General features: G+C 35.3%; 1 protein-coding gene across 1 annotated transcript in view; it reads left to right on the top strand.

The window, feature by feature from the left end:
* The window catches only part of csmd1b (CUB and Sushi multiple domains 1b), a 352,370-nt gene that overhangs the window by 227,049 nt on the left and 110,895 nt on the right, over positions 1-14,426 (top strand). Inside the window, exons 9-10 of the mRNA XM_066696781.1 lie at positions 891-1,015; positions 2,195-2,316. Coding sequence (XP_066552878.1) covers positions 891-1,015; positions 2,195-2,316 — 247 coding nt within the window. The remainder of the gene's footprint in view (positions 1-890; positions 1,016-2,194; positions 2,317-14,426) is intronic.

A 14,426-nucleotide genomic window follows, 5' to 3' on the forward strand; every position in this document is an offset into this window, starting at 1 on the left:
AAAATGTAGAGTGAAATATGCATCTTTCAGGGAACACCATTCTGTGTTGTGCAGAGAATGTTTCTGGGTTACCAAGTATGTTATTCAGAATTAAATATAGATTGTGTATAATTATTTTTCCCCCGTTATTTATTATTAGGCTATACTTATATAATAATAATTATTATTATTATTATTATTGATATTTTATTGTGCAAATAAATGTTTTAATGAACCTAACTGTAAACAACAGGATGACATTTTAATGTATTTATTTAATGTTCTACAGTAACATCATGTTACATGTTACAGTAACATGCTGAGCACCATGTGTTCTCCTAGGATATACAATGACTTTTCACGAAAACAGACAAAATCAACAGTACAACGTGGGTACTTAAAATGCTTTTTTTAGTACGACTAAACTATTGTCTACTTTCCATAGATTTAAAGTGCGATAGGAATGTATGCTGTTTCTTAATTTGTAATCATATTTTCTCATGGCGAAGCAGGTAGTCACATGACTTTACTCACAACTTTGTTTGCTTAAATAATTCTATTATGTAATTTTGCTTCTACAAAATCAAAACTCATTTGATAATATTGCAAGTGGCAAAGTTGCTCAAAATTATAGAATCCACATCATTTTTACAACAGAAAACACCCTTTGTACATTTGTCTAGTAACATGTAGACTGGTGTCCCCTCAGCTTAAGCTGCAAAACCCCACCATCAGTCTAATGTGAGCATTCATAAGTACTTCATGTTTTCCAATGTGATTTGTGCTGTGCCTTTCCATTAACATTAACAGGAAATGTCATAGAAAAGAATCTGGAGGCACCGAGGAAACAGTTGAAGGTGTATTTTGTAGCAGGTTTAATGCTGGTGGACATTTGTTTATAATTCCCACAGGGTTGGTGCCAGTATACAGTTCTTGTGTGATGACAGCTATGTGCTCCAGGGATCAAAGAGCATCACTTGCCAGAGAGTGACAGAGACGTTGGCTGCATGGAGTGACCACAGGCCAATCTGCCGCGGTACGTGTGAATTTGAGGACATGCATCCAAATTGAGACACTTACTGTAGGGACATTGTCAGATCCTTTGAATGGAAACGTCATTAACGGAGTGAGTGGAGTGGGAAACCAGTGGGTGTGTTTCATCCACATAATCTGTAAGAATCAGCTAATGATTTTTTCACAAAGATGGCTGTGATATGATGATGCTCAGAATGAAAGCAATACATCCTTCTCAATTTTCATTTGAGTATTTCATATATTTATATATATATATATATATATATATATATATATATGTATATATATATATGTATATTTTCATTTTAATTAGACAAATAAGAACATAAATAGGGAAATTTCTAACCGTGAAAAATGCAGAGGACATGGTCTTGCTGATGACATTAATCAAAATGAAATAAGGCAGTATGTCAGACTTCCTACAGGAACCCAGTAACCATGTTTGACAGTTTCTTTGCCCAATTCCTGCAGATTCCTGATTGATCCCGACACTTTTTTTCCTCCTTTGCATTGCTGAATAACCCCTTAAAAAAATCCGAATTGCTTTTTAATTACTTCAGTCCTGATAAGTAACATAACTTAACGTAAGTGGTTCAAAACTCTTTAGCCTCGATGAGTTAATAACCACTGCAGTTTCCAAAACCCAGTTTGAATTAAAATGGGGTGATCTTGGCTGGTTATTTAAAGTTAATTATAAAATGTGTGTTAGACCTGTAAATGAAGGATGTGCTCTGTTTCACATTTCTGATGTTCTTTCAGAAGTCTCGAACTCTTAAGTAATTAACAAGCTTTTAGTCATTTGGGGTTTCATGATTTAAAGCATTCAATAATTTGCATTGAGAGAGAACTCATCCCAGACAACTCTTGTGCTTTTGGATGTCTTAAATTTGTAGAAGCCTGTTCTGTTGCTGATGGCTAAGATGTACTTTAGCTAATTAGATTAAGATATTTAAATGCTTTGTATCTTTTTGCTTACTTGGAAGAATTACTTCCATCTGGACACTGCAGATTAAATTAGGATGAGTTATTGGGGTGCAATGTAGTCACAAATTACCTTAAAACATGACAAACATAATGTGTTCATATGTGCCTTTTTAAGTGAATAACTCAATAACAACACTGTAATTTCCAAAATGACAACGTATAACTAATATATATGGTTCCATTTCTAATTATATAGCACGAACATGTGGCTCCAATTTAAGAGGACCAAAGGGCTTTATCACATCTCCCAACTATCCTGTTCAGTATGAGAACAACGCACATTGTGTTTGGGTTATTACTGCGGAAGATTCAGAAAAGGTGAGTCTGTTTTTTGTATCAAACCCTAATGTGCAGTGCCTTGCAATGTTTATTTATGTCATTGCCTTCACACCTTGCAGGTAGCATGCTTCAGAATAAAGTATCGACAAGTGACAAAAGGGAAATGCATTGTGGGTAGAATATATTCTAGAAACAAAGTGAAATATTGGTAAAAGCTGTGGCAAAATGATCAAGAAAATCTTTCATTACAAAATGTAGGTATTGGTTAAAATACTTATCCTAAGTACAGAAACTACTTTTTCAGATTTGTATGCTCTCACATTGTTATCTCCTAGTTAATTAATATTTATTACTATTCGAGGTTCTTAATTAAGGATTTGCATGTCACCCAATATGTAGGTGCAGAAATTAGAATCATTAAGCTATTAATTACTTTACAAGCACTTATTGTAAAATCAATGGTAAATAAATTACCAACACAGCGAAGTGCATGACACTGCAATATTACAATTAGCAGAGGATTCCCCATTTATTAAGCTTTGTTATCCCATCCTTTTGAGTAATAGCCTATTGATAACAAAAAATGTAATGAAAGTTATGTATTTAAAAGTTAAGTCTGTCAAAAAGCTATTGTGTATAATGGATTATTTTAGCTATTGTTTTTATATTATAGAATATTACAGTACTTGTCTTCCATAGCTCAGGATCTAAATTAATTTGATACAATGTATGACAAATAGTGAAGGGCAAATCATGTGCTGAGGTCCTCGGACAGTCTGTCACTTTCTTTTATTTGAATTGTAATGTTTATGTACGATCTGTGTGCATAGTTCGAAAGGTAGGGATAGAGGGAAATCACTGAATTGCTACAGAAGTAACTGAACAAGACAAGAAAAACTAGACAGCTGTGAAACTGAAACAAAAAAGTGAATTTAAGAATTTGTTATTGTAGCTTATAATCAGATGCAAAAAGGTTCACAAGGACATAATAGAAATGAGTTTAGATCAGCTGATACAAATCATGAAACAACAGGATGGAAAATGTCTTCAAACAACTGGATAGGACAGACTTGTTTTCAGTACATATTTGCTAAACATCCTAGATGTAGCCAACCAAAGGTTACCAAGGAGGAAAAAAATAATAATTTGATGACAGAGGAAAGTTAAACATCATGGCAGGCGAACTACTATCCAGGCTAGTGTGTAAAGAGCGACCTCTGAACTGCTGAACTCTTTATTCACCTCATTCTGGTGCTTTCTGGGGAACTTGCTTGAATCTTTTAAAAATTCCTTGAAAGAAAGGCAAACAATTTCTACTGCAGGAAACAGTTTCCACATGCTCCTGACCGGGTTATGTACTCAGAGTATTAGATAAAACAACGCTTGCCATCTTATAATTGTTCTCTGAAGGTATCAACGCGCCTGAAAATGTCACAGAAGCCGCGTGTTATTCAAGGACATTATTCAAATGTTTCTATGTGATCTACTGCTTTTGGACAAAAAGGGAAAAAACAAAGACAACATTGAATTATTCAACGAATGAACTAAATTAAATGCGAAACTGCTGTTGGGCAATGGACGTTCGCAAATAGTGCAAAACAAATCCCTTTGAAATGTGTTAGTGTGTATATGAAATGGCTTATGTTATAGCAAAATACTCTGCATGAGCGCTTAATAACTGACAATGCAGGACACCGCTAAAGAAACACCTGAATGCGTTGATGTAGCTAAGTAGTCATGTGTTTTCTCATAGTATTCTCCTTCTTCAGAAGTGGACCTGATCTCTCTCAATCTATAGTTTGTGTTGCTGTTTATTGTTATTAGCAGTGTATTGCATTGTTTCCATTTGGTTTCCTGAAACCAGCTGTCTTTATTTTCCATTACGTTGGCTGAGCCATGATCTTTACTAAAAGAACAAATACTTGACGTGAGGTCTCCAGGTTGAAGATTTATTATTCACGATGACATTTCTTTTAATTATTCAATCCCATTTGATAGTTATTTTAACTCAAGTAATCTTCCAGGTAAATTATTCTAAGAAGAGAGAACGCAAAAGTACAGTCATCATTGTTCTGACTTGAATTACTACTTTAATACAGCTAATAACTTAAGCATATTACTGATGCACATGTGGATAATTTATTAAATGTCGAGTAAAGAACATGTATTATCTTCTAGTTGCACAACTGCCAGGTGAATTGCGAATGTAGGAATTATTCATTAAGTGTCGTTATCTCATCCTTACATTCCTTTTTATCTATCTCACACTATTTTGTTCATTTTTCTTTTTTTATTTGTCTTTAAACATTTTTCCTCAATTCATGTCAATTCTGATTTCTTCCAGTGTTTGTTTTCCCCTTAAGAGATTCACATTCAGTTATTTTGCCCTTTCCTTTGTCAGTACTGTTGTTCACTGTATTTAAATATGTTCCCAGCCTGGTTTGTGTGTAACTTTAAGGTTTATTTATTTTACTTATTTTTTATGTATATGTACATCAAGAAAAATATGACTCTTTGTATATTTTCTTATGCAACAAAATGGCGTATTTTTCATATAAAGTGGTCTATGCCATTGAAAGTGTGAAACATTTTCTTCTCTTACAGTGTATTCTTTTCTTGTGAAATGGGCCCCAGATTCTTACTACACAGGAATTTCAGTTGCTCAGAAGCCTGAAGACATAGTACGAGGCCTTTTTGAACTTGAATTTAACATGACAAAGGATCTGTATAGCTAAGGGGATAATGTGTTTCTATAAAATGAACAGTGGAGTGGCGTTTCTTGACAGTAGATATTTCGTATTATACCTGCTGTGACAGGTGTCCTACAAAAGACAAATAATTGTTTCTGTCCGTAACCTAGAGAGTGTGTGCAATTGAATTACTTCTATTTTGTGTTTTTCTTTTTTATGTGGAAGTCTGCAGAGACTCTTTAATCAGGTGGTAATCAGTTCTCTCAGTGGAGTTGGGCTTAACCTAAAGGCTAACTGGCTAATTAGTCCTTAGATTTGCCTTGTTTCAGATGACAGTCTGCTAATTTGCTCAAATACTATATTACAAGAAAGACAACAACAAAACACAAGGTTTTACATTTAAAATAAGACAAATAAATTGACCTATATTCACTCAAAACTAATACTAAAATGTACTTGATCCTTAAGTACTCATGAACCTAATTCGATATGTTGTGTTTGGGGCATTGCGCTGTGTAGGTCACAAAAAGGGAGAATTGCTTCACAACTCGCCTTGAATTTCATCCACAAGATGCTGGGTAACCAGGAGGATCTAACAGATTTGGCAGAAGGTTAGGGGTCCTTTAGGGGGGATTGGTGGATTCACTCAAACTGAACGTGTGTCTGGAAGTAAGGGAAGCTTTGTGTAAATATGGGAGTCTGTCTTGGAGTTTGTGCTTATGCCTCTAGTGTTTTCGAACACAGTCCAAGGTTGATTATTGTGCTCTTCACATTCTTATAAGTAGTAAAGAGCTTGGGGTCATAGGCAGCATTCCTCCTCCTCCAAACACGGCGAGTTGAGTTGATGCCAAAGAGCTCGATTTTGGTCTCATCTGACCACAACACTTTCACCCAGTTCTCCTCTGAATCATTCAGATGTTCATTGGCAAACTTCAGACGGGCCTGTTCACTCATTAACATGCAAATCAATTTATAACGTTTTAGAAATGTGTTTTTCTGCATTTTTTTGTTGTTATTCTGTCTCTCACTGTTAAAATACACCTACCATTAAAATGATAGACTGATCATTTCTTTGTCAGTGGGCAAACGTACAAAATCAGCAGGGGATCAAATACTTTTTTCCCTCACTGTACATCTTAGTTTTTTGAAGCATATGAGCATTTTCGTTTGGTAAATCGTTAATACCGTGAGTCTGTCAGGAAAGCAATATTTTCAGGGTAATAACCGGTGGAGAAATCACATCATATATGCCACATATGCTTCTCCTGGTATCTTCACTGTTCCTGAGTCATCATTATTTAATGTTGGGATCAATACCAGTCAGATATAATTGTTACTTGAATTTGGAAGAAAAACAATAATCGGTCAGTATCTTATACGTTCTTGTGTACTAAAACACTGTGTGGTAAATCACAATTTATTATCAAGTAATGCCTTTTGCAATATTGAGTTTTGGGAGGTAAAGAGAACACAGCACATCTTAATGTATTTTTAGCAGTCTCTGAAGAGTAATTTACCACTTTATATTCTTATTTATTTTAAATTGTCACTACATTGGTATACATTTAAGTGTAAAGAGTCAACAATATATTTCTGTCTGAACTTTAGTTTACACATTTTTATAATATTTTTGTTTTTTATTCTAAGCATTTAGCACTCAGTTGCTACTTTATGATTGAAAACATGATTAACACTAATTTGTAATTCAGACTATCTCATGTGTTTAATCTTTTTCATGGTATTGATTTTTAAAAGCTGCATAATGCTTTTGGTACTATGTATGCAATGATATGATGGACTGTTCAATCGCTCAATCAATAAAGAAAAACCTTTCTTTCCCCGAAGTCAGGATGCACTACAAGGCAAGTAACAGTTTGTTTGATTTGTTTTGTCGTGGTGCATTTTACGTTTGATTAGCAAACACGTACATACACCCTTAGACATTTTAAGATATCCACTAATAGGCTTGAACTTCCACTTACAAAATAAATTAATAAACAAATTAAATACAAATTAAAGAGAGATGCAGAAAAACCCTGGACATGCTAATGAGTTAGGTCTGGTTAAATTTGTTATCTGAAGGTACAGGTAAATCTCTGTTCTAAATAATATTTTCCAGGGCTTACTCTGGTTAAAACACTCATTTATAGTGTATATTCCTTTTAAATCGTACAATTTTCAAAAGCAAAATGTCAAAAAGAAAATAATTGATTTCATTTAAGATATCAATTTTAGAAATGTTTATAAATTCCTTGTGTAATTCTAAACGTTTGATGTCGACTACACAGCTGAGCGGCACTGAAATATTGTGTTATTTTAAAACCATTTCAGATTGTTATAATTGCTACAATTTACAGATTATAATATAATACAAATATTTTATGTAGGCTATATAATATTATTTATACCTGTATACTTTTACTCTCTTGATGATGGCATTAAACTACTGATCCTAATAAGAATTAGGCATGTAGGCTATAATAAACTCTTATTGTTTGGCAGTTAAGCTTCCTGATTTTATTATTTTTTAAGTAATTATGTCTGCAGCCTTTTAATTGATTTGACAACGTATTACTTTTATATTGTCCATGGTACCTGCGGGTACATTATAAGTGGAATTCATAGGTCTACTGAAGTCTTTATTTGGTTTAAGTGTGTGTTATAGTTATCTGAGGGACAGGCACAGATATCCCACTGGAGGTCAGAGGTCAGAGGTGCATACCTATCCCAGAAGCAGTGCGTGTCAGTGGAACTGTTATATCTGCTCCTGAGATGGAGGCTGACACCAAAGTCACAATGGGCCCCCCAGGGAGATGCCGGTAATGACTAATATTAATGCCAGGGATGCATTTTCACTAGGTGTGTTACAATGTGTGCGAGTGGTGTCGGGTATAGAGTAGTGTGTATTGTCGTCGTGTAACAGGGTGATATTGCGTGAGGATCATACATGGGGTTATAATAATTTACAGCACTTCATGTTATTTATGTAGCTTAACAAGAAAATAAGTCCATACAATATAACACATCTAGAAAGTATTATATGTGTATAAAACGCAATATCTCTTTAAAAATGGTTTGAGAAATGAGAGAGAGATGTGCAAATACCTACAGACAGATGTGTTTTAGAAACACGCTGAGACAAAGCATGTGTGATACTTCAGTCTTGCCTGTCCCCACATAGGTTGCCAACGCACACGGAACAGAGGGCGGAAATAAAGTGAAGCGTCTGTTTGCCTTATTGTCTAAATGCATGGATCCGCTGCTCTCCCTCCTACCATAGGTGACGCATTTTACTCATCAGCTCAAATAATAACCATTTCTAAAATTAGCATCATAGAATCCTGGGAGCAAAAGCAAAGGAGTTTTAAATCATATGCTATAGATGGATAGATAGATAGTACAAATTCAGACAGAGCTCATAACAAACCCATTTTAGCCATGCTAGACAGCTATAAAACCACAACCCCCATCCTCACAATATATGGTACGATCCGTATATTGGTATGATCCTAAAAAGGCTAGTTTTGTGTCTAATGTTAAACAATCGAAACCTGGAGTTACGGGGTCATTGACTGACTGCAAACAGAAACCTCCTCTGACTTACCATGTCACTTCTGTGCTGGAGTCAATCACCTGCTAATACATGCTGAACCTAGGTCATGAAGAGCTCTCCATGTCAACAGGAAACTCTAAAAATCAATGATGTCTCTGATTGTTAACCAGTGTAGCGCCTGTGAAATAGGTTTCATCTTGCTCGACATTCTGGTGTACGTCTGCTTCCATGCCAGGGAGCAACCATGTTATCTGGAAGACCACCTGAAAAGAACTGTGCCAGGTATAGAAGTCAGTGTCCAAAACACCCATCTGCGTGGGTAGCCGGTGATGGTGACATATGAATGAGTTTATTAATGATGAATAGCTATGCGTTGTTGGATAAATAAGTAATATATATGATTATATGGACTGTATACTTGAATATATATAAGTATATATATTAAATATTAAACTTTGCAGGCATTACATGGAAAAGGGAAGCTATAGATCAAAGCAGGTGGAAACATCTTTGCAAGACCTTTCAGCAGATAATCAATATAGGCTGCTGCTCAGGATGATATATATATATATATATATATATATATATATATATATATATATATATATATATGTATAATATGATGGAGCAGAATAAGTAATGTGAATATAATGTAGGTGTTAGATTCAGCGATTACTGTAAGATATTGAAGAAATCACAAAAAATACATAGACAATTATTAATTTTGACAATTTTAATAAGGGATACAAGAAGGTTTAAACATTATTTTTAGTAATTTAGTTATAGTTTGCACTAAAACTTTTATTTTATTTTACAATACACATGCTTTTTCAAAATCACCATTGTGTGCAGGATAAAATAGTTGTACTAAATGTGCATCTGTATCATTGGAGTGGTGTTGTAAATATGATTTAATATATGTATCTTGCTCTGCACCCGTTTAGTTGTCACATTGGTGAATTTGATATTTGATGGACATGGACATGCATAAAATAGCCCAATACCTGCTACTATGAGTTTGCATGTTATCAGCATTGTTATAATAATCATTATACTGAAATTACCTGAAATCCACTAATATGAATGTGTACATTAAGGTTGTATGCAATTTGATCTGCCCTTGTTACAGTGCTCAAATATCTATATTTTACATGGGAAATCAGTGGCCCAGATTCACTGAAATCAGGACTGTTGCATCCTTAAAAACCTTGTCAAGGAACTGTAAGAGCAGAAAAAAAAATAATGAGCATTATTCTGAATTGAAGTTGGAAGGAACTGTGTCGTACAGTTCTTTATGAAACTTCCAATACATAATCCCCAAATGAGAAAAAATAGATGTAAATGAAAATGGTTTATATTTACCAAACGTATACTTACTATTGTTTTATTAAATTACATCCCAAAAAATTATGAATAATTAACCTAATTCAAGCGTCCACAAACAGTGGTATATAGATTATAGCTTAAGTAATAAGTCCTCCATTAAAGAAATGTACACAAGAAAGTCAGATTTCAAGGAACAATCGATAACACTACAGCGGCATACAGCGGCTATTTTAAAGTTTAAAGAAAGTGCAAGCATATTTCGCCACACATTTTAGGAAAGTTGAGGCCGTGGAGGGTAGACTTTCTGCACTCTCTGTGATGTCGAAAAGAATCATAAGACAAATAGCATTCTTTGCCACTGGCACACATTTTAATCCCACTGGGAACAGTTGATATGTTTTTTCTAATGTATTCTTCCTATCACTGCGGGTAAAGAGGGAAAAGGGATCAAAGCATTGAATGATAATTACACTACAGTATTAATGTGATACCAATGTTTAAATTAGCATACAAATGACACTGGGATGCCAGAGTGCCAAATTATCATGTCACAAATATAAAAGACAAATTAACAAAAAAGACTTGCGTTTACAGAAGGTCCACTTGAAGAAACCGAAAAGGGAAAACAATACCTAAAAGATTACTTCATAATGGACCTTTTTCCATTTTAAGATGTTATATAAGGGTCACTGTCTTAAAGCTGGAGTAAACACTAATGAATAACTTGTGGTGTAAGTCTATTGCCGTTAAAACTACTACTGCTGCAGTTCAGATACACACTCTGAAATTCCACTTTTAGAGAGAACAATATGCCACCTGTACTTCCTTTGATATAAATTGTATTAAATTCACGTGTCATAGATTTCATGTGTTCTTCATAGAACTTTGTTGTTTCTGTTTTTAGCTTTCTGCTTGTAATTAGCATTAAAAACAACAACATTGATTACAATGAAAGCTATAGTTGCTATCCTGTTGTACTTTCTCCTTTTCTATTTTTGTCTCCGATGTCTACAAACTACTGATGACACTTTTTTGTAACCTTTTGTGCAGCACAAATCTGCTTTCCTGTTGCCCTTCCTGACATTGAGCTTTGAAAAGTGTTTATGAAGCTGTTTTTACATTGATGCCTGGTTGTCATGATGAAGAAACAACATAACAAAATATCAGGATCACTGAAGAACACATATAAGGGACCGGTAAAAAAGTACAAAAAGAAATCACAGGCAGGTGCTGGCGCAATGCAAAAGAGCTCTACAAGAGATAGAGCCGGAAGTGCGATCGATGCTTGTTCCTTATCCATCATTTTGGCCGATTTTTCCATTCAGTTGAGACTTTATGTCAGTAAAAGTGTAATATATTTATGATTCAGAATTTAAACATGTTTTCCACAAAGCTATAAAATATGAAATGATGGTTCTTGTTTCTCCTCTTCTTTCTCCTCGTCTCTCCATCTGCACCTCCCACAGTTACTTTGGGAAACGTCATACAGTAGTACATTCATTATTTATACACTTTTTTTAAAATCTCCTACTGGAGTCAGTCTATCTTTTGTTGGAGAGAATTATGATGAGGTGTCACTTTCACATCAACACCCTTTGACTTTCTGACTTTCCTTGTTATGCTTTTTTTAGGCACACTGTTAGTACTGTACCATCACAAGTTGCCATTATTATACCTTGCTCCTTGTAGTGTTGTTCACTGAAACTTGTGTAACTGCGCTACCATTTTTTCTGTTGGTTTGATCCCACTAAAGTACTAGGATAGTAGTGCAGGCTCCTCCTGGCTTGGCTTGGGTTTAGTGTTATTGTCATCAGAGACCAACAAAAGCTGACCCTCCTGTAACAACTCTTGAAATAGAAGAGTTTTTATATTCTAAGCCACAGTAAGCGCTTTGTTTCTCTGTCTCTTTTTATCCTCACAATCTGGCTTAAGCCTCAGCCCTCTATTAAACCCACCATGCCCAGGCTTCTGCAGAAGAGGTTCTGACCTGTAGCCAGGTATCGTGTGGATTGTAGTTGGCACAGTATGTTCCCATCATTGTTCTTGCAGGAAATTTGATCTCTCCAGAAATGTGGGTATGCAGCTGTTTTCTGTGCTTACAGATTTGTTATTATTGTGTTTGTTTGTTTGTTTCCTTCATGAACACATTTGTATGAACTTTTTTCTCCTGGTATTTTATACATTTCACAGTTATTTGGCCTAATGAACCAAGAAACAGGGTTGTATGTGACATGGCAGGTTGAGCTTTGTTATGGTTCTGATTTCTTGTTTTTTCCATTCTCGCTTCCAAATCTTAGCCTAGGCTGCCTCCCTGTGTTGGAGGCCTTGTAATTAACAAAGGTGTGAGGGGAAAAAAGGCCATATGCATATTCCATAGACAGCATATCCCTGAATGAGCTGTCCACTCAATAGGCCATTCAATATAAGCTTCAGTTTCAGGCATAGGAATCTTTTTTTTTTTTCCATTCTCAATTATGCTTTTGACCCAGGAGAAAACTCTCTGGCCTTGAAGGCTAATTATTCATTTTCTTGCAGATTCATTGTTCTGACAGTGATTTTTTCCCCTGGTCTGGCCGTCGAAGGTGGACAAGCATTTTAATGTTCTGCACTGAACTTAAATGCACGCGTCTACTTCATACATTCAAGTCGTACAGTGTTCATGTTTTTAATTCCTTCATCTTCCACTTAAACTCTGTAGCTTATTTGTTATGTCCCATCACAATTGCTATATAAATGCAAATTATGCTTGTGTGGTATCACAATACGGCTAAATTAGAAATATGCGCCTGGTTACATTTGGTGTACAAAGGAGGCTGAAAAATCAGGATGTCTGTGGATACATAATCATAGAAGCATTTCAGTGTATGTATATTTAATTATTTTACTAATGGATGGATAACAAAATAATTGTTTACTCTGGGTCAGGGGTAGTGAAATCACATCTCCCCATCTGTCTTCAGTCCAGTCCTCGATGCCAATCATAGCTATTTCACCAGTTCAATTCAGCTCCATCTTTTCCTCATTAGGATGTTTTGGTGTGTCCCCCCTGACATTTTCATTTCCCTTCTCCATTTTGCTTGTTTTAATTTGGTTTTGCTTGCTAAATTGAGCAATTTCTTCTCAACTTATACAGCTCTCTTACCAACTCTAAAGCTTTTACTTGGTATTTTTAATCTGTCACTTTTGTTGTTTTTAGGCTGTTAAAGATCCAGACATCTTGCCAAACAGAAAGCATTTGGTTTGACCTACACATTCTACGATGAAAATCTTGCTTTGAGAAGTTAGTGTACCTTCCATTGTGTGTACTTTAAAGTCGATTGCCAAATCACAGATTTTCGCAGCGCAAATCCCCCAAAATATGATTGCAAGCAAAGCTGTTACATGAAACGCTTGCAGCAATTGTCTCTGCAAGCTCGCAAGTAACTGAAGAACAAATTGCTGGAGCCGGGCCCAGTATGTAACTTTCTATATGCAAACATGAGGCGACCAGTATGTTAAGAACATTGATTTCAAATCGCAACAGCAAAGCTAACACTCTGTAGTTTTAAAGATAAGCTTGCCAGCATGTTTTGTTTAATAGGAAATAACATAGAAACCTGTTTATTTGTATTACTTTTTTTTTAGCTTTTCTGTAGTGTGTGCGCGTGTGTGTGTGTGTGTGTGTGTGAAGTTCTCATTGCTGTTTCTCATATATTACTAACAAGCTCCCTGTCCATGCTATTTTGGTTATTTGTGTCCGAATATCATTGTAACTTTTCCATAAGAGTATAACAACAGGACTGTTTACCATGATGAGGTTTGGCGATCCCTTGTCGTGGCTATAGATGAGATGTCTGGGCTTGTAATCTCTGAGGTTTTGTCACACCTTCATATAGGATTTCCTACACAGCTCTGAATGTGGCCTACAATAATACAAACTAGCTGTACTTCCCTGCCATCAGCTTCTTACAGCGGATCTGCTCAAACTTGCCAGCAAGCGAACTGCACCTTGCACCACAGTACTTTCCCCTTATGACAGAAAACATAACACAGTATGGGGTTTAGCCAAGAATCCCCATTGATATCACAACTATGCTATTACAACTTTGTTTTTATAACACTTGGCCTAGAAATATAGCCTTCATCCGTGTAATATGTGTGTTTATACACATACACATTTTACTTGAATTGTATTATCAAACATTAGCTAACATCCTATTTATCTAGTTTGGCCAAGATGTAGGGTCTTAAACACTTTTCCTCAAGGACCACAGTTTAACAGAGGTTTTATAGGTCTCACAAAGTTATTACCTTCTTAAGGAAATTGAACCTGTAAAAAAGTTCCAGTTATATATTTAAGAGATTTAAGTGTAACCTCAAAATCAGAAGATTCTGCAGCCCTTGAGTTTAGGACCTCTGTTACAATGCTCTCTCTGTTTCATTCTCATGGTTTATGTAGACCAGGCTTACTATCAGTTTCCTGCACTTAGGCCTAGCCTATACGATTAAATGAAACAACATCCCTTTGTTGCACTACAATCACAAGTATAAACAATATATTTACAGAACTGCCACAATTTCATATTAATTGTATTTTTATA

The sequence above is a fragment of the Amia ocellicauda genome, chromosome 23 (assembly GCF_036373705.1).
Source record: "Amia ocellicauda isolate fAmiCal2 chromosome 23, fAmiCal2.hap1, whole genome shotgun sequence".
NCBI classification, from domain to species: Eukaryota; Metazoa; Chordata; class Actinopteri; order Amiiformes; family Amiidae; genus Amia; species Amia ocellicauda.